Source organism: Rhynchophorus ferrugineus, unplaced genomic scaffold, assembly GCF_030347505.1.
Source record: "Rhynchophorus ferrugineus isolate W39M unplaced genomic scaffold, kcgeb_rfMv2 rfM10, whole genome shotgun sequence".
In the NCBI taxonomy this organism is placed as follows: domain Eukaryota; kingdom Metazoa; phylum Arthropoda; class Insecta; order Coleoptera; family Curculionidae; genus Rhynchophorus; species Rhynchophorus ferrugineus.
Genome location: NW_027472589.1, coordinates 8,769,973 through 8,791,509, shown reverse-complemented (window position 1 = coordinate 8,791,509; position 21,537 = coordinate 8,769,973). Strand labels below are relative to the sequence as shown.

At 34.2% G+C, this 21,537-nt stretch overlaps 2 protein-coding genes across 6 annotated transcripts in view; one reads left to right on the top strand and one right to left on the bottom strand.

The window, feature by feature from the left end:
- Positions 1 to 452: 452 nt before the first annotated feature.
- Positions 453 to 3,942, top strand: wus (TM2 and DnaJ domain-containing protein wurst). Of its 2 annotated transcripts, none has more exons than XM_076415740.1 (5): positions 453 to 1,394; positions 2,201 to 2,529; positions 2,584 to 2,734; positions 2,793 to 3,201; positions 3,260 to 3,942. In XM_076415740.1, exons 1-5 carry the CDS (start codon positions 1,211 to 1,213, stop codon positions 3,534 to 3,536), a joined length of 1,350 nt encoding a protein of 449 aa, XP_076271855.1. In that variant the 5' UTR covers positions 453 to 1,210; the 3' UTR covers positions 3,537 to 3,942. The 2 variants fall into 2 exon arrangements, with proteins under 2 accessions (XP_076271855.1, XP_076271854.1); XM_076415739.1 differs by having other exon boundaries at positions 803 to 1,421.
- Positions 3,943 to 4,494: 552 nt separating this feature from the next.
- The window catches only part of LOC143203544 (uncharacterized), an 89,604-nt gene continuing 72,561 nt past the window's right edge, over positions 4,495 to 21,537 (bottom strand). For all 4 annotated transcript variants that reach the window (XM_076415731.1, XM_076415733.1, XM_076415732.1 and 1 more), the window contains exons 6-9: positions 21,004 to 21,133; positions 17,981 to 18,121; positions 6,158 to 6,385; positions 4,495 to 6,091 (exon numbers count right to left, since the gene is read on the bottom strand). In XM_076415731.1, coding sequence (XP_076271846.1) covers positions 5,703 to 6,091; positions 6,158 to 6,385; positions 17,981 to 18,121; positions 21,004 to 21,133 — 888 coding nt within the window. In that variant the 3' untranslated portion in view covers positions 4,495 to 5,702. The remainder of the gene's footprint in view (positions 6,092 to 6,157; positions 6,386 to 17,980; positions 18,122 to 21,003; positions 21,134 to 21,537) is intronic.

Genomic DNA, 21,537 nt, shown 5'->3' with positions numbered 1-21,537 from the left:
TTGAAATAATATGAAATATGGCAATAATGGATTGGCTCTGTATTTTTGGTCATCTACCTGATAAAATAAAAGATTGAACGTCAGCTGTGAATGCTCCTATATTCAAATATAAACGTGGGTGGTAAATTGCCGATTTTTTGTCTCTTTTCGATTGTTGAAGATATAAGCCTAACATATCGAGAGAATGTCTTAGCGAAGTTCAAAAAAATAACAGTTAATTGATTCACTCTCCATAACTTAAAAGTGAATGCCATGCCTATATGCCCTCAATTTACACAACATTGCATTATTATTGTAATGACATATATATTTATAGATTTCGAGATATTTTAAATAGCATAACAACAACAATTACACGTGTACCAATACGGTTTGAAACACTCCAAGCAAGTTAATAATTTTTTGAATACAACATTAAAGTTAACGAGCAAATTAATGGACAACATTAAACTATTGTCATATTTGCAGCAAGCCAATCGCAGTGCTCAAAAATCAATTTCTAGTTTCGAACATCTAGTGCCGATTTATTTTCCATTCTATTCGAGTTTTGTTTCATTTCGGGGCAGGGAGCGGCCACACGATCGGGTAAACGAAGATACATACTTGTTATTCGAATGAAAATAATTATTTTTCGGTGATTTTTTGTAGGCGTATATTAAAATGGGACCGTTATGAATTTTTCAAATGTATTATCGTTATCTTTAAATCAGAATTATTAAATTACCTCAACAAAATGTACTAAATAATGAACGTCACTGTAACAAGCGGCCATATATAAATCAAGAAAATCCATATGCAAATATTTCGAGGTGTAGCGGCGTAAATATCACCTTGCTTCGTGCAGTTGGGCCTGGCCCACCGAAAATAGTCTTGGGTACCAACCAGGTACGACCAGGTATAACAGTAAAAAGCGCTCATGGCCCACTTAGTGCCGTCGTGGGTCAGTTTGTCAGTCGACGCAGCAAGTCCGTTAAATTCACCTATAGTTTTTATTTCGATTTTATACCAATGGATAGTGGAAATGTTCCATGAACGTACTTGTATCTAGTGTAGAGCGGGCTTAACAACTATCGGTGTATTGTTCATACTGAAGCAGCGGCGATATCGACAATTTTTATCTACAATATGTAACAATAGCGCGCATTGTTCGAAAAAAATTGGCGTCAACTGTTATAAGTGCACCTACGTGTGAACTTCATTGTGCGTCAACATGGAACAGACCGGTGACAGTCGAAACAGATCAAAAACGAAGCCCCAAAAGCCGGCGAGCGAGGAAGCGCCAAACGAGCTGCCGCCGTTGAAGCAGTCTCTCACCAAGAACTTGTGTTGTGTACTGGGGAACCTGTTCGGACTGCAGCCTAGCCAAAATGCGGACGTAGCACCACAAAGACCAAGTAAAAATGCACAATCCACCAGTACAAGTAATTATTCATCTCCAAATTGGCGTTTCTTGAGTATTTTGTTCTAAAAATCGAATCTTACTTTTATCTAAACTTAACACTTCCTTATATAACTTTAATTTGAACTTAACACATTCACATATTCGTTAACATAATATCATTATTAGTAGTCAAAATATTTTTATGTACGTATTTCACATAACATACGTAATCACACAAAATCCATCAAATTTTACAAAGAATATTCAACATTAAAGGTATTTTAATAAAAAATGAGAAACTTAAACTTTTGTTAAAATATATATTCTTATATAGGTGTATATACATTTTAAAAACATATTTCAAATATCAATTATTCATATTAGCATTTAGATTCATATTATCAGTAGGTAAAAACGTATAAATTGTGGGATAAAATATTTTAAATTATTTAAACAACAATAACTTGTTTGTCATAAGCAAAAAAGTATTATTTTTTCAGAATTAATTATTCATATATGTTAAAATTCAATTCTTGTCACTTTTAAAAATATTTTGAAATCAGGCAACTACAAATATTTAGACTGTAATAACATATTGCATAACATCAACGCAGATGGTATATCGAGATGCCGTTTCCTTTGGCTGTTAAATTAATAAACCGATTAGTAATAAATAGGCTTGAGAGTCCGTTAATTTCCATTACAAATTGTTTTCACGTAAACCACTGACCCAATTCTTACATTTCACTTAAGATACTATTTTGTTGGCAGATATGTTTTAATGAAATCATGTTTTTAAAAATTTAACGCGCGTTTCAGCTGTGCTGCCGCCATCGAGGCAGCGACCTCAGCAACCACAAGCAGCAGTGGCCCAACCGTCCCAAAATGTACCCCAAATTAACGCCCCAACTCCCCCCAGAAAGAGTATTATTTGGGCGTACGTTTTCTGGATTTTTGGTGGAGTTTTCGGGCTTCATCTCTTCTATTTAGAAAGGGACGCTCACGCTTTCTTAACATGGAGTACGCTGGGCGGTTACGGATTAGGGTGGTTGGCAGATATCACAAAGATACCCAGATATGTTAAAGACTGCAACAACGACCCAAAGTTCCTAGAGGATTTAGTATTTCGAATGAGAAGGGATAAGAAGGTACATATCTTAATCTGTATGAGTAATTAAAAAACGAAAAAACTTAATTTCCAGCCACCTTTTTCTACAAGCCGATTTATCTCAGCCCTTATGGTTTCGTACCTTTGGGGACAATTAATAATGATGGCAATACCACAAGATGAAATATATGGAGTTAATTTAAACAGTTACCTTCATTGGTTCATTCCTTTAGCTGTGGCCATGGGTGAGTAAAATCCATCTTAATATATATTTTTTCTGAAATATAATTCAACATTTTACAGGTGTATGGATTGTGGGTAATATTGGTCGTGAAGAAGGCAACCCAACTCTCACCATCGTTGTCTCTTACATTACTTACACAAGTAGATGGTACTTTTATGACGAAACTATCTGGTTATCAGCGGTGGTTCTTGTGGCGGCGATAACGTTCGACACATTTTCTAAAGAATGGCGAAGGCGTCCGAAAAAAAGGAAGTCGCTGACCAAAAGAATTGGGATCTTGGTAGTGTGCGGCGCTTTGTATATCGGTATTATATCGTCCTATTTATATTTCAACGCCACGATAGTGGATTCCAACGGGGACGAGATACCCGTTCACGAAGCGATACATCACTTCTACACCAGTCCTTGGTGGACCGACTTGAAACAGTCACTATACGATATCTATCAGTACGCTCAAGTTAACGGCTGGTAAGTCTATTGTATTATAGAAAATAAACATGATCATTTCACTATGAACGTGCTATAGGTACGAAATCTGGAAGCAAGTTATAGAGCTCTCGGATCCTCAAGGCGAACACAATGCTTACAAAGTCCTCGGAGTCAGTCCAACGGCGAGTCAACAAGAAATCACGACGAAGTGGAGGGCACTGAGTAGGGAACATCACCCGGACAAATGTAAAGACCCCCACATGCAGAAGGCAGCACAGGAAAAGTTCATGGAGATCCAGCAGGCCTATGAAATACTGTCCAACATTAAAAACAAAAGAAAGAGAAGAAATAAGAAATCAGTTACAGAAAACTGAACCTCTCTGTTGGTTTTCACGCTATTTTGAAAGCATTGTGTTATAGATATGGTAGATTTACATCTGTTATTGCTTCCTGTTATCACTATACAATCAAAATAACGTGAGGTAAACCGTTGACTTTAAATTATTTACTTAATTATCTGTCAGTGCTATTATCAATTCTAACATCGTTAATTTAAAAGAGTTGTGATAAAGTTTTCTGTTGTTCTTTTTGTACCATATTAGAGATTATTTTATATCAATGAAAATGTATGAAGCAACATATGTCATCTTTTAAATTGAATAATAAACTTGTTAAAATAGAATGTATATTTTTGGATAATGTTAACATATTATTAGTATTTTGCTTATATGTTTATGTTGTATTTATTAGAGATTTTAATAAATTTTGATGAAAATAAAATTTATTTTTTTTATATATGGTTATCGATTGCCACTGAAAAGTGTTGTTAGTACAGAAACAAAAATCAGTAGTAAGAATTTCTTGATTATTTGGTTTCTCTAAAGTATTTTTGTATATTACGAACAGTTTTCTGTAGAATGGTTTCTATTATTGCCAGTGTTACTTAATTTAAAAAGAGGACACAATGCTTTTTAATTACTTGAAAGTATGTATACTATTATGTACTGAGAATTAGGGGTTCATTATTTAAAGAATGTGAAAGTCCCTTGTGGTTATAAAATCCGCAAACCTTTAGTAGAACTAGTTGAGTGTCATAAGACAACAATTCTTAAAGCATAAAAGTTAGCCAGATTCTACAATTAATTACAACTATGATTATGTAGGTAAGTTTGTATTTTACCTCAAACTTTTTTTTCTATTTAAATCATATTGTCTCTAATGTAGAGTTCCACAAAATATGTAGGTGAAAATGTTAGGAACCTCTATCCTGAGAATTAAAAGTGCTCCAATGCCTAAAAATAAAATCTAATTATCAGGAAAAGAAGAAGGATGTTAACACTTTAAATATATTTATTTCTCTTTATAATTCTCATACAGATAAAATTCTATAGATTTATTAAATATGTATATTTATTTTTTGTTCATTTCTTTTTTAAATTAGGCAATAACATATTTATTCTCTAATATATTTCTTACAGTTTTTAATCAATATTGATACAAGTTTTCAAAAAATTGTATTTGTTCTTTTTGGTCCTTTGACATAATTATTTGAGATTATTTCCAACTATTTTAGCACCCGTTCAATTAAATCACTTCTAATAGCCGCAAGCTAGTGCAAATTATGTTTTCGGTCGCGACTGTACCCAGTTTGTACAGCCGCGAACAAAATTAAATATTGGCGTTATTTTTTTATTATCAATTTTTTTTCTTCACAATTGACTGAATCTACGATCGAGATGCTACAGATTCTAAGGCTAGAAAAGTTGAGAGTAAAGTCTTTTAGAAAAAGGGTAGTTTCAAAGAAGTTTATAAAATGACTAATAATATATAGTATATAAAGCAATAAAAAATATCGATATAACTGATTAAGTTTTTAAAGGTAATTGTAAAATAAATTTATTCAATATTCAAATATTTACCATTCTTCCAGAGCAAAAATACTCATCTTGTATTAATGAACTTTTAAGATCTTTCTGTGCCCAATTAGCTTTTATAGTTGAGTTACTGGGTGTTCTTTTATAATCAGCTATTGTGTGTTCATGTTGCTCTTGTAATGGATACATTGGTGAAATTTTTAGGGTATTTTGAGGCACTTTTGAATATTGTTAGTAATATGTATGTTTTCTTGTTTTATTTGAAGGAAGTTGTATTTTTTGTCTTGCATCAAATAAAAGGCACGTGTTAAGTCGATATGTTCTGAAAAGATTGGCTTGAGCTTGAAAATAACAGAAAAAAGTGACGAATGAACGAAATAATTACCAGAAAAATCTTAAGGTTCATCAGCATCAATATATATATATACACATTATATATATATATATATATATATATATATATACATATATATATATCCCAACCTCTTGGATTTAAACTTCGAAAACCTCTAGGAAATAACTAATACTAAATGCAGTCTCATCTGTTAAGTGGACCGTTGGCCACTAAATCTAACCTAAAAAAACTCTTTTTGTATCTCCCCCAGGATCACTCTACTCGAATAAATAAATAAATATTTAATAGGATCTACACAGATGACACTCGTGCTATTTCTTCTTTTTGCTCCTGGCCGGCTTGATCGCCTCCGTCTTCCCGTTGACAACGACTCCGTTGCCGGACGCGGCCGCGTTCTCCTTGTTGGAGACCATGATCTTATCGTCGCGGTCCGACTTGTCCGCCGATTGTTCCGCGTTCTCCAGATTGCAGTTGGGGTAGTCGCCGTTGTTGTTGACGAGGGTGATCTGTAGACGGGGAACGGTCAGGGGTCGGATCAGGGACTTGACCACGGGCGGTACCGCCCCGCTGCTAGGAAGAACGGGACTGCTGGCGCACAAGGCGGCCGAGGTTAGCTGGGTGACCAGACGGGCACTGGAGAATGTGTCCGAGGATGGTCCGGAAGACGTTCTAAACACTTTTTTCAGTTTCGACTTGAGACCTAAAAGAAATGTCATGAATGTTGGCCGGTGGTCGGCGGCTGGAAGTATCGGTCCTATATATTTACCGTTCGACTGAGGCTGTGTGACCGGCGGTACCGGAACAACTTTGCCCATGACCACTCGGGCGCCCATCTCGTGATCCATGCCCCAGTGTCCGTAAGACGTGGACCTCTCGAGGAGTCTTTGTCTGGCGTGCTTCTCGATCACGTCGGCGCAGACGTAGCGTCCACAAAACCTGGCCCACTGATCAGCTCGAAAGCCCCGTCCGTTGTCTCTGAGGGTAGGATTGGCTCCTAAAATATAAAATGGAACATTATAATCCCTTTCTACATATAGAGGTTTTACTTAAATAGGAACCGAGGAAATGTTTGGCGTGGTCCCACCAATGCAGACATTGACACCACTATTTTGATTGGTTTGTTTGAATTGATTCTCATCAAAGGCATTTGATTGGCTCATTTCTATAGTGCGATTGTTTACATTTGTTTATGATGCCATATTTGCGAGTCTGATATAGATATTATAATCTAGATTCAGTCTCAAAAGTGTTGTGTATCCAGTACGGTCATACAACAGAAGAAATCATAAAAATATTGCCCACTGTTTAAAGCCAAAACGTGTCCAGTTGAGGCGATAGCAAAATTAGTTTGAAGGTAAACGTGATTATACTACATAAAAGTTTTAGTGCAAAGCCGTTCAATATATATAGAGCTAAATTTTGTTACTCTTTAAAAAGGTGCTTGTAAAGTGCCATCAATTAAAAACTTAATTATTTTGAAGGGATTGTTTTACTTAAACAAATTTATTTTGGTTAAGATACTTATAATTAATATGTTGGCTTAAGGCTACTTAACCGAGATAGGTGAGATTTTTTTGGGTTTACGTATGGAGTCAGTTAAAAAAAAACACACAAGTTGAGAGTGATTTTTTAAACAATATATTATCCCATATTGTCTCATGATTGTTTCATTATATTGTTAATAGATCTTTAAGCTGTCTAATTCCTCGATTTTACCATAATAAGAACACAACAGTAATATGGATATATGTAACATATTTTAATCCATTCTGACGTATATTGTACAATTTAACCTTTTTAATTCTTCGATCCACAATTTTTACAAAAAATTTTGATTATATTTGCCAAGAGGTATGTTCTCAATTATATTATAATTATATATATAATGTATAATTATATATAATTATATAATAATATTTTATAATATTGGTATTTATGTAGAATAGTAGAATTTTATTTTAATACATTTTCGTGAATTGACCTTTGGGTTTAATTTCAAATTTAACTGGTCAGTAGAATGTGACGTCAAGGGTTAGTCACGTGATGCGTATGAAATCCTTAACCAACGAGATGCCTTCCAAATAAAATATTTTTTATAGGTATCTGTAATGGTAATTTAGACTAATGACCAAAGAATGAGGAGCGCCTTCTCTGCTAGGATCACACAAAACGATTCTTAAACTATACGTATTAAGTTAACACTGTATATACTCCTCTATGGTCCTAGATGACTTCGAATATACGGGTTTAAAACTGCAACCGGATTTTTCCTTCTAATTTTACCTTACTTAAAAAGAGACACAATGCTGTCTTATGCGTCGGAACATGTAATCGTGGAACATGAATCTGTCTATAAAATGCGATTTATGTTGGTAGTGGTCGACCATGTTGTTAAAAGACTACAGAAAAGACTAACTTAAATAGAATGAATTACATTTCAATTTTGATTATGTATAGGTTATGTTGAAAGTCTATACGAAGAATTTAAAAATTAGAAAAACAGTAGAAGTACAACGTTCTCTTGTATTCTATATAGTTCTAATTATTCGCTTTAGGCTTACTAATGGCCTTTTTGGATATTTAATAACTCCAAATATGTCCATGTTAGTTTTGCGTTGCGGCGAAACGGCAAAAACCTAATTATATCACTTCATTACCTTACTAGGTTAAATTGGAAACATTATATTAAACAAAAAGCAGAGCAGATTAGACTCAAACTCCAGCAACGGTACTGGTTAGTCGGAAGATACTCTCAACTTGATCTAAAATCAAAGAGGTTGATCTATAATACAATTATAAAACCAATTCGGACCTATGGGGTGCAAATATGGGGTTGCACTAAACCATCAAACCAACAAGTAATCCAACGCACCCAAAATAAAGTGCTACGATTAATTACCAATGCTTATCGCTGCACGATGACCTCAAATGGATACACGAAGTGATCGAAGATTTCGTCTTAAAACATGAAATAAGGTTGCTAAACCACAGCAACGTGGAAGCGATATAGCTACTGGACCAAACCACATGCACTTGTTTAGTGTATAAGTTTATTTTTAACTTTAGCTTAAGCAGTTTAAGTTTTATTTTAATTTGGCAAATACATGCTGATGTATTAACCCCGTACTCACTTGCTTGTGTATTACTGCAAGTACAAGAAGACAGTAGTTATAAATTAATTTGTAAATTAAAATTGAACTAAACATATCTAACGTAAAATGTAATTAATAACAAACCTAATAATACAAGATAATGATAAACAAGTATTATAATCTCTCATTCATATCATTGGCTAGAGTGATGAAGTTCCTAATATAACTACTATATTGCTGTGAAACAGTGTTATATTCCGAGACTAGCGACCCGCCCCGGCTTCGCATGGGTGCAATGCTGATACTAAATTAAATACACTACAGAAAAAATATGAACGTTGTATATAAAAACATAGCGGCCCGCTCCGACTTTGCACGGGCATAAAATATATATGCCTATGTCACTCAATGAAAACATGATTAAAATCGATCCAGTATTTTTGGTTCATTCATTACTGCCCTTGGCCTGCACGCATTAAATTTGGAGTAAAACAATTCCTCTTCCCGTATACTTACTATGAAGATTTCCTGCTATCTTTGGAATATCTAAATTCATACAAGTTTTATTACATTACACATTTTTAAACGCAAATTTTAAATTTGTAATATCTCCGAAAATATTTGTTTAATTTACATGCTGTAAGGAACCATATTGATCTATATTAATTGCACACTGTATTTAAGGTACTTAATTCGATAAGGATTAATGCCGTATTGCTTAAAATAGCTTCGTAAATAAGCCATTTTCTCACGTAAAAAGTAAACAATAAAAATGGTTAATGTGGGTTATCCCTAAAAGATAAACATATACCATCGCGGACTTTTTTGTAGACCTTTTTATGGTGTACAATACTGTAGTACATTAATTTGATCTAACTCGTAGGGTTAGGCAGCGTTTTTGCTAATTGCTAAATAAGCCTAAAAAAATAGGTTAATTTACGACATCACGTTAGAAACCTCTAAAATTAGCAATGTTGCCTTAGTATATTATGCATGTATTATACATATAAACCTTCCTCTTGAATCACTCTATCTATTGAAAAAAACCGCATCAAAATCCGTTGCGTAGTTTTAAAGATTTAAGCGCACATAGGGATATAGGGACAGAAAAGGCGACTTTGTTTTATACTATGTAGTGATGATAATGTGCTCATGCCGAGTCCAAAAAGGTCCAGTCTTGGTTTGAGAAGCACCAGAATATCAACATTTTCCCTAGCTATCACAATCTCCAGACCTCAGTAGATTTCCATCTCTAACATTATTGAATCAGTTGCACATTCAGACACTTTACCAATCCTGCAATACCTTATTAATAAATAAATACTATGTATATGTCAGGGGTTCAAATTATTCATTATTTTGTTCATCCCCTGTCTATACAGTGACTTGGATTTATTTTATATAGACGGTGAACCAATGACCAAGAAAATTGAAACGCGTTTTCCTAAAATATCGATACTCGTAGGTTTTTTTAAAGGGATAGACGCGATTTTTTTTCTCGCGCTGTTATTCGGGAATATGCCGAGATCTAACTTTATAAGGGATGGCCTACTGTGAGCCCCACGACAAATTATGGCCAGATTGAATTTTGGGAAGCCTCGAACCAAAGAAAAATAGCTACTATGCCAAAGTATATTGATCGTTCTATGATGTACAGATGATGTTTCGAAATTGTTTATGTCTTCTTTGATTTCTGTTGGAGAATTTTACCGAGTAAATATTTTTGATCAATGGTGAACGAATATAATTAGATGAACTCAACGGCTTTTTCCTGATTAATTGACTTATATATTATTATAATTATTATTGTACGTATATTCTCAGAATAAATGCTATATAGATGCACACATTATAATGATATCTGTTAATGTAAAACTTAAAACGGTATATGTTCATCATGTGAATCATCAGTAAATGTCTATTTCTATCTAGGTGTTTGGATGTAATTTCAGCATTTTTTCGCGTTAAAAAGACATTTACTAAGAACATTTGTACAATATATTTTAACCAAAATATTTTTTATAATTTTCTATATATTTTTCCCCATTTTTTTGGGCAATATGGCGATATTGTGTCTAAAGAAGGATACCCTTATTTCTCTTCATTCAAAACTATTCATTTCGAAACTGTGTACTAGCTAAGCCATGCTCCACGGATCTGAACTAATGATAATCAAAATATGCAACGTCTGATGAGTACGCTAAATGTGGCAAAACTTCTTATACAAGCTGTAATACTGTAATCCTTCACAATTTTTGCTAAGTGTGGTCAAGTATTGTTAGTTTAAGAGGATGACATTGCTTGATTTTTTCGACAACACGTCATGAAATTTATTCAATTAACCGCGATAAATATCTGCAGAAATAGTTTCATTTGGTGTTAGCAGTTCGTAACACATTACACCTTGCTGCGTAACACATGCCCACCATATGGACAGCAAGGCATTATTTGTTTGTTTTTCTCTTTCGGTGTTAGCATAGATGATTCTTTTGGACTAACCCCTGACCTTTTGCATTCGAAATTATCGTAGAAGATCGGTTTATTATCGCCACAGAAAACTCTTCAACTTTGCAATGTTGGGACTGGACATAGTTCTCACTTGACCATCAACTGTTAAGCTATTTGAGAGCTCTTAAAGAGTTTGAGTTAGATTTTCGTCCAAAGTCTATCGATTCATTGCTTTCGAATATACTGGAGCAGCACCACCATCGGTTTCTAAGAGTGTTTAGCTCCATATTTGGATTTGGATTTGGAGCACTTCGGTTGACAGATTTTGTAAACACATTGGCTGAAAAGTCCCGTGCGTAACAAAGAAATCGCGTTTTTTTGTTCAAAATTGGCTTTATTCATCAACGTAATTTCGATAAAGAGCCATGAGCCACTAAGAGCCATTAAATATCACTTTTGTAGAACCATTTACCTTCTGCCTCAAAATAGGCCTGTCATCAGTTGCTGTCCACTCAGATGATGATTCGGGAGTGAAGTGATGGATCCATGTCACATACGAATGACTTAAGTTTAAACATGGCCAAACACTGCTCAGAATCATCAACAGGTTCTTGTTTTTGGTCAACAATGAGCAAACACGACACCTACTTTGAACAGAGTTTTCTCTTCTTTCATGCAATATGAAACACGTTCTTTTTATATCTTTACGATGTTAGCTCACTACTCACTCGACTTCACTTTTCGATCATTTAAAACGATTTTGAGGATTTTTTTTAATGTTTTCTGGTGTTACCACCTCATTTGGACGTCCATTGCGTTCTGCATCATCGGTGTCTCCACGACCACGTTTGAAGTTAGCAAACCAACGTTTCATTGTTGTTTCTGATGGAGTGGTGGCCTTATAACACGTTGACTTGCTTGACCATTGCTTCGCTGGAACGGTATTTTTTCCCATCAGGAAGCAGTGTAAAATTAAAACAGGAAATTGTTTTTCAACCACTGTTCCAAAATAACAAAAGTATTATCACTCTTAGCAAAATAACTCACAAGCTTATGAGTAGAATATCATGAAATTTTACATATACATCCTATAACATTCAGCATCTAGTAATTCTCTAGTTCGGTTAGAGCTGATAATGGAAATGTTCGGAATAGTGTAAAATATCAGCTAGATCTGACAATCTTAGGAATGTTAGAACCGAGACTACTTGGAAATTAATTTACAATCATTACTAATTAATAGATATATGATGTGAAGTGATTAAAAAGTAATTTTGGGCCTTACATGGTTAGCTTCTGCACACACTGAATATATCTCTATAAAACTAAATGGAAATCTGTATTTTATCTAGAGAAATGTCAAAATCATCGAATTTAACAGTTATTTTATGATACGGTGAGACATTTTAACAATTATTTTACCTTGATATTCTGCATTTTTACTAATTTACTGACAAGAGAACTGTTCCCTGTGATGCAAAACAAATAAAACAAAATCCAGAAGTTACAATCACCAATTGATCAAAATTTATTACGTTAACAACATTTTCTTGTGATTCCGAGCGTTGCTATGCGAAAAACTAACTGCGCGCGTCTAAATCAGGATGGCTGTCGTGAAATTTTGAACAATTGTCTGTTCAAATAGGGGAACTTCACTGTAGCTTATTCTGTTCCAGTGAAGCCGTTGCAAATTAGGTCAGGACGTACAGCTTACCGCGCGATACACGGGAATGGGACAAAAATAACTTACGGATATACAAAAGGGAGCGTAATACAGGTTATATTAAATGGAATTTATTCCTTGTGGCACGTAATTTTATCATTTCAGACGCCTGAATGGGTCTTACTGCGGACGACTTCCGAAATACGACGTTTATGTGATACGCTCTAACAGTTCGGAACGTTAAAATATTTTATTGTTACTTTATTCTACGCGTTACAACACCTCATTATTATAAACGCAGTACTTCTTAAGCCTTAGAAATAATACATTATTTCCGAAATTCGACTTTGGGACTCCTCATCAACATACTCTTCTTCAAGAACGAAACATTCATTCCAATGCTCTCCTAAATTAGTGTTTTCTTTGTAGAATGATTTATTGTTGGTCAATTTGCGTAACTCGCGATATTGTAGTTTTTATTTTAAATAACATATTGGTGACACTATAGTCTATTCAAAGTGTTTTTAGTAATGCGCCGTGGATATTTGTGACGTCGAAATATTACTATATATTACTATTAATATGTTGCCGCATCAACTCTGAGTTTTACTTCAGTTTAGCTTTGACATAAAGAAAAGAACTGGAATTGAAATATAGGAAAATGTATTGGCTAACTGGAAGAAAATCACAATTATCAATACGTAATAAATTGCTATTATACAAGCAAATACTGAAACCTATATGGACATACGCAGTTCAATTATGGGGATGTTCTGCAAAGAGTAACATAAAGAAAATAAAAAAATTTCAGAACAAAGTCCTGAGAAGTATTGTGGGCGCACCGAAATACTGCAGGACTGACTACCTGCATCAAAGAAAAGAGTCGCTGGGGGCCAGATCTGGAGAATACGGTTGCTATGAGGAAGCAATTCGAAGCCCATTTCATGGATTTTTCCCATCGTTTTCACTGACTTGTGACACGGTGCATTGTCTTGGTGAAGCAAGACGTCCTTCAAATTGACCAATGAGGTTATGTAATAGTCTCTGTTGATGGCCCTTCCTTTTTCAAGGTATTTAATGAAAATTATTCCCCGCCCATCCTAAAATATAGATGCCATAACCTTGAGAGCTGACTGTTGCGTTTTTCCACGCTTTGGAGACTGTCGACACTTGGACGACTGTCGATTAAACTTCGGAGTGAAATGATGGAGCCATGTTTCATCCATTGTCACCTATCGACGCAAAAACTCCAGTTTATTACGATTGATCCTTTTCAAACACTGCTCCGAATAATCAACTCGTCGTTGTTTTTGGTCAAAAGTGAGCTCGCGCGGAACCCACTTTGCACAGAGCTTTCTCATACCCAAATATTCGTGAATGATATGATGTACACGTTCAGTTGATATCTTTAGAGTGTCTGCTATTTTAATCAATTCCAATTTACGGTCATTCAAAATCATTTTGTGCATTTTTTTATTGTTTTCGTCGGTAACAACCTCTTTTGGACGTCCACTGCGTTCACCGTCTTCGGTGCTTATTTAACCACGTCTAAACTTAGCATACCAATCCTTGATGGTTGATTTTCCTGGGGCAGTCGGCAGACAGTCGATAATGATCCGACAGCTGTCAAATTCATACACGCATTTTTTGAGGGTTAGGGTTAACTACAAAACATATGAATTTAATTCTAGTAGCGCCATCTATGTGTCAGGCGGAGGAGATTTTTCAATTGGCCTGTTAAAATAACGCAATTTCAGCTCTATTTACATGGTGCGCTTTTGATTAACGGCCACGCATTCCCCATAAATACCGGGAAATCATGCGGGAAAACATCGGAGTAGAATTATCGGTGTTACCCAACAAAAATAAATCCGATTTTCCTGCGAGCCCCTGGCCGCGATATCATTTATCGCCTCATTTTTATTTTGTCATCGCGTTATTAAATAAACTGTTCCTGGCGATATAATATAATCAAACTGGAGAGACAGGCCGCACCGTTCCAGCTCAAACACGTCGGTTTTAATTGCTCTCTGACGTCGTTTGATCTTCGAGGCGTTTTTCGAACGGGTTTTCCGTAAGTTTTTCGGTTCCACGGTTTTTCGCGGAATACATTCTTGTTTGTTCTCGCCAAACGGGCCATTAGGTCTCGTGGATTCGGGTTTGACGGCGTGTCGATGACGATTCATCATATTCTGTTTTTTGAAATCAGTAATGGTTTTATTTTGCTTGTATTCCACGTCACGAGTCAAAAAATATGTAGATATATATTTTTTTACATCTCACGTTAGATGTGTTTAGAGTTAATTTCTTACTATACGTCATCAAGATATTTTGTATTGCCGGCCGCAATTTATTGCAATTCGTTTTAGGATCAGGCAATATTTTTTTTGACATTTTATTTTATTTTTTTTTACAGCAGAGCGTCTTGAAAGGTACGTCCGCGGTGGTTTGAACAGGACGAAATCAAATCTAAAAAAGCTCCTGGTTTTGACCTAATAACTGAAAGAATCTTAAAATAGCTGTCAGGAAAGTGCATCATATTGATAAGATTCATCTTTAATGCCATGTTAAGACTTAATTACATTCCTAGCACTTGGAAAATGTCTCAAATCATTATGATTCTTAAAGCTCAGAAAAAATCAGAAGACGTCTCCCCTTATCGTAGTAAGAGAAGTAATATTCCAGACCATCAATTTGGCTTCCGCGACAAACACAGAACAATAGAGTAAATACATAGATAGTCAACCAAATTAACAAAAACTTAAACGATAAAAAATATTGCTCCGCTGCATTTCTTGATATTTCTCAGGCCTTCGATAGGGTGTGCCGGACTGGACTGCATGTTAAAGTGAAAAAGATTTTGCCCCATACGCACTTTCAACTGCTGAAATCGTACGTTACAGACAGACATTTTATTGTCAAACAGGGTGACGAATACACTGACCTACACCCAATATATTCGGGTGTTCCGCAGGGCAGTGTTCTTGGACTTGGATTGAGTGTTTTTAGAATAAGTTAGGATAGATTTTAAAATAAGTTAGAATAGTATCTAGAGTAAGATTTAGATTATAAGTTGTACAGTAGATAACTGTGATCTTCTACTTATTGCCTACCACCAGAGCAGGACACAGTACACACGTATAAACATAGGCACTTTCAACTGCTGAAATCGTACGTCATAGACAGACATTTTATTGTCAAACAGGGTGACGAATATACTGACCTACACCCAATATATTCGGGTGTTCCGCAGGGCAGTGTTCTTGGACTTGGATTGAGTGTTTTTAGAATAAGTTAGGATAAACTTTAAAATAAGTTAGAATAGTATCTAGAGTAAGATTTAGATTATAAGTTGTACAGTAGATAACTTACTGAAGTGATCTTCTACTTATTGCCTACCACCAGAGCAGGACACAGACTCAAAAGAATCAATATGTAATATAACAGTAGTACAGCAGTGACATGTATAAACATACGCACTTTCAACTGCTGAAATCGTACGTCATAGACAGACATTTTATTGTCAAACAGGGTGACGAATATACTGACCTACACCCAATATATTCGGGTGTTCCGCAGGGCAGTGTTCTTGGACTTGGATTGAGTGTTTTTAGAATAAGTTAGGATAAACTTTAAAATAAGTTAGAATAGTATCTAGAGTAAGATTTAGATTATAAGTTGTACAGTAGATAACTTACTGAAGTGATCTTCTACTTATTGCCTACCACCAGAGCAGGACACAGACTCAAAAGAATCAATATGTAATATAACAGTAGTACAGCAGTGACATGTATAAACATACGCACTTTCAACTGCTGAAATCGTACGTCATAGACAGACATTTTATTGTCAAACAGGGTGACGAATATACTGACCTACACCCAATATATTCGGGTGTTCCGCAGGGCAGTGTTCTTGGACTTGGATTGAGTGTTTTTAGAATAAGTTAGGATAAACTTTAAAATAAGTTAGAATAGTATCTAGAATAAGATTTAGATTATAAGGTGTACAGTAGATAACTTACTGAAGTGATCTTCTACTTATTGCCTATGGCCAGATTGTTGACGTTCTAGGAGATAATAATAAAAACAAATTTAGTTAAAAAAAGACACAATGCTGTCGTTTCAACATGTAGTCGTAGTCTGATACGTTCGAACATGTAATAGAATTAGTTTGCGAAAGCCGTCCACTTGTCAAATGTCTGCAAAATTCTTCAAAATTACAATAACTACGGGTAATAAACCGGTAAACGTTGTTTTAACGCTTCGCTTGTTTTGATAACAAAAAACAAATCGGTGCTTATTACTACTGTGATTGAAAATACCGAAGCCAAAAGAACAGAGATTGCCACTCTAATCATTTACCTCGAACAAGAACGAGATAATGGAGACCCCTTCTTGTCGATAAACCAATCTCTTTGTTCGCAGGTCAAATTCCGACTAACCAATACAGTAGCTTGATTTTGTGTCTGAATATTTCTGATTTTTGTCTAACGTGATATTTTCGCTTCAAGCTGCAATCAAGATGGATGCCGAGGTATTTCGTTGATTCTGCTCGAGGAATTAGGCATCCCTCAAGTGTTATAATAAAGCTACTTCTGTGAAATCAGCAACGTAAAAATAACATGGACTGATGTGGACCTGCATTGGATTGATTAAGTTGTATTTTCCTGTTTCCAGTCCATTTGTGGATCCTGTTGACTGTAACTTATGCCTTTTCTACACCCTTAAGCCGAGATATGTCTTTTGTCATAGTGACTGTGTCGTTGGCGAATGTTCCAAGTAGTTGTTGCTGCGATATCAAGAGACAGATACAGAAGTGCTAGCAGTACGTTATCCAGTGGAACTCCGGTCGAAATTCGAGGTTTAGATTAGTAGTAGGTATAAATTTGTAGGTTTCAATATTGAGAATACTCCTTCATATAAAATTCTACATTTCCTTTCGAAAAGATATGGCTCCAATAGAAAAAACATGTCAAGAATATTGACAGTTCATCTGTTTCGTTATGCTAAGAATCCATGTATGAGACAAAACTGCGTTAGAATTAACAAATCAAAAAGAAAAGATCTTAAATTGAAATATTAAAAAATTGTTAAACTTTCTAACTGATAGAAAAACTAACTACTATAAACCGTGAGATATATGATGAAATCCACTTTAATGTGAGATAAAATGAGATAAATCAGAGAAATGGTTCTAAAGCTCGCAACAAAAGAGTAATTGAAACAATTTACTGGAATAAAAAACATAACGCGTGTTCCGATCATTTAATCATTTTCCCAATAGACACATAGACATGGCTGATCAAAATACAGCATAATAGCTGATATACATACAGTTCAGGCATCTAATAATTTAATTAATCCTGTAAACTGGAGATATTTACCTGCAAATAATAATAGTTTGGCACATTTATTTCGACCCTGTAGAGCAGCTTTCATTAACGGCGTAAATCCCAAATTGTTCCTAGCGTCGATCTCAACTCCTCTGCATCTGCTGGCTAAACAGTTGAGACATTCCACTTGGCCTGGAAAGAAAATATACAAACGAAATAAAATTTGTTCACGAAAAAGTCACTATACGTAAAAGAAAACCCCAAAAAAGCAGTTTATTTTTTATAAAAACTGAACACATTTTCTACATTAATTGTTTGTCTTTTTTCCTCGCGAATTTTGAGGGCTGGGTAGAAATATTCGACGTTAGATAGATAGAAAAAAGGTGTTTAAAATTTTAGTTTTGTTTAAAAACAGGTTGGTAATATTTATTCATAGTTTATTGTTATATTTAGTTGCTGCTTACGAAAGTAAAAAGTATGCTCAGCCATATTCTTAGATGTAGTACAAGCCTTCGATAAGGTTTGGCATGAAGGCCTTGATCATAAACTACAAAAAATATTACCAAAACAACACACCTGAACTACTAAAATCGTACATTACAGAAATAATGTTTAGAGTTAAACAAGAAGAAATTTAATCTACAATAAAAGAAGCTAAAGCAGGTGTACCACAAAGAAGTGTACTCGGGCCAAAGCTTAGGAAAAAAAGGAAAATTATAACAGGTAAGTGACAATATAAATAATTGGACACAAACTCGGAAAATAAAAATTAATGAAAGTAAATCTGTGCATGTGCATTTCACCTACAATCAGACCGTACAAGCACCAATAACATTAAATAACACTATCATTCTATATAGCAACAACGCTAAATATCTCGGAATGAATGTTGATGTAAAACTTCGTTGGAAGGAACATATAAAGAGGAAAAAGAAAAGAACTGGAATTGAAATATAGGAAAATGTATTAGCTAATTGGAATAAAATAACATTTATCAGTACATAATAAGTTGATATTATATTAGCAAATACTGAAACCTATATGGAAATATGGAGTTCAATTATGGCGATGTTCTACAAAGAGTAACATAATCAAAATACAAATTTTTCAGAACAAAGTCCTGAGAAGTATTGTGGGTGCACCCAAATAACCCAGGACTTTAGGGATGTGGGTATCTGAAGGACATCGAGACCTTCAGATACCCACAGTCAGACAAGAAATCAAGAGAATTGCAAGGGAGCATGAGGAAAGACTCCATTCTCATGAGAATATTAAAGTATTGCAACTTTCGGATACCACCGGACCTGGACACAGACTCAAAAGAATCTAACCATCTGATTTTGTGTAGTATTGTGTAGTGAGTTAGTGACATGTATAAACATTATTTCACCAGAGCATCAGTTGCTGTTTTTTAAATTGTTTCATATGAATGCTTTTCAGCTGTTAGTCTTTAATCAATTTTACGTATCGTACTAAGACGACTTTTTTAAAATGAATCTTTGGTTATTTTTGGTTGTATAGAAACTACTGTTATGAATTCTAATCGGGCGTTTGAACAGAGTGTCTACATTCTTCATCTAATTTTCTCATTGTTGTTAATCGTTTGCAGCTGTTTTAGATTCAGAGACAGATCGTTTATTCGAAGGTCGATTTTGCTACCGAGCACTGTGAAATTATTGATTCTTCTTTCGATAAATGTTAAAGCCATTATGATTTCAGTCTTTGGATCTGATACGTCGGAGAAACATTTTTTTTTTGCAGGAGGATTATTACAAAAAGTTACGAAAATGTAAAATATAGAAAACCCTTTTAATTTTTAAAAAGCTCAGGATATTTTAGAAATATCTGGGTCATAAATGGTTAACTTTGTTTGAATTGCTTTAAAACTCGGGAAAAATTAACTATTTTATGATTAGTACCTTTTATTGGAGACTGTTAAAAGGTGGAACCAAAATTATATTCGAGATTATCTAAGAACTCGTACTGTTTTTATATCACTCTAACATTGGTTAATGTTTTTAGTAGATCTTGATAATAATACATTACTTGATGCAACTTATGTAGCTTTAAATAACGTTTCTAAAAATACAGATACTACAGGGAGGTGAACGAAATTTCCTATATAGTTGGCTCGTCCTGCGCATGTCTATTTCGTAATCTGTATCAATTTGTGTTTATTAACTGCTAATTTTATGGTTCTGTCTATACTGACTTCATAAATAGTTGTAGAGTTTGATAAAATTCGGAGAAAAGTAATAAGATACTAGTTTTGTTATTGGTATTTGGAGTATGTAAGGTATATAGACGCTACTAGATGCAAAATATAAAGATACAAGATCAGAATCTAGATATACAAGTTACATTTAAAGCACATTTGTGGTCTGAAAAACTCATGTAAAGGAAATACGTCAATAATATGTGAATATACATAATGTAATATATCGATGCTGTTACTTCGGTATTGAAATAGATTATATTTGACATCAATTTGGTTTTGTTTCTTTCGTTTTCATTAATATTTTCAATATGTCACTTAAAAGCTTTTAATTATATCAGTTGAAGCTGTTCATGCGCAGAAGAAAGATACATTAGTAAATTTGAGCAACATAAAGTATCTCTTGATAAAAGCATGATATTCTTTTTAGACAAATTTCTCAACTTTCAGTTTTATTCAAAGAGAAACAATATCATTAGTTAAATTTAATTCTCAACGAAATACGGAAATGCAAACAACAAGAAGATTAAATATAACCAAACTAAATTAAAATATTAATTAAATATTGTTCTAACAATATATACGTTGTCGATGATAATGAAGGAACATAAACTTGTTCTGGAATTTCTTTTCATGGCCAAAATTGAGCTTTTTTGAAATCAGTTCATTTACGTATTAATTCATAGTACCAGTGAAAATATTATGAACACTTAAAAAATATAAATGAAACATTTGAGTAAATAAATGCTATAAATATTCTGATATTTAATCAAGAAAATGCAGTTAATACACTCTTTTATTAAAATTGTTTTACATATATCAATCAATTTTATAAATCAATGAAGTACGGCAAACTTACCAGCCTGCGCAGCAAAATGTAATGGCGTGTTCCCTTCGTTGTCTGGCTTGTTCGGATCCAGACCAGGTAGTTGAAGTATGAGTTCCAATAAATCGTGAGATCCGTTCGACGCTACATAGCTCAATATAGTCTGGAATAAAAGGAAAAATAAATAATTTACCCATATCAATCGATAGAAAATTCAGACAGATATATATGCGTATATTTAGACATACATGTAAATCTTGTAGGACTGAGATGGGTATTGATTGAGATATTGCCGATATGTTTACATTTGTTTTATTACTATTTATTTTATAGATATGCTTAGTACAATCTTAATTTACAAACTAATGTATTACTTTACTCTGTTGTATTTACATAAATATACAAGCAAAGCGAGTACGGAATTAATACATCAGTATGTATTTGCCAAATTAAAATAAAACTAATATACTTAATCTAAAGTTAAGAATATACTTATACATTAAACAAGTTCAACAGGTGTGGTTTGGTTCGTTTCAATCTTCTGGTTTGCTGTGTGTTGTTCAATAG

Bases quoted from the DNA above. Each gene is read 5' to 3' on its own strand.
- wus (XM_076415739.1), top strand. From the start codon at position 1,211: ATGGAACAGACCGGTGACAGTCGAAACAGATCAAAAACGAAGCCCCAA. The intron at 2,530-2,583 runs GTACATATCTTA...CTTAATTTCCAG, and splicing joins GAATGAGAAGGGATAAGAAG to CCACCTTTTTCTACAAGCCG. The intron at 2,735-2,792 runs GTGAGTAAAATC...AACATTTTACAG, and splicing joins TCCTTTAGCTGTGGCCATGG to GTGTATGGATTGTGGGTAAT.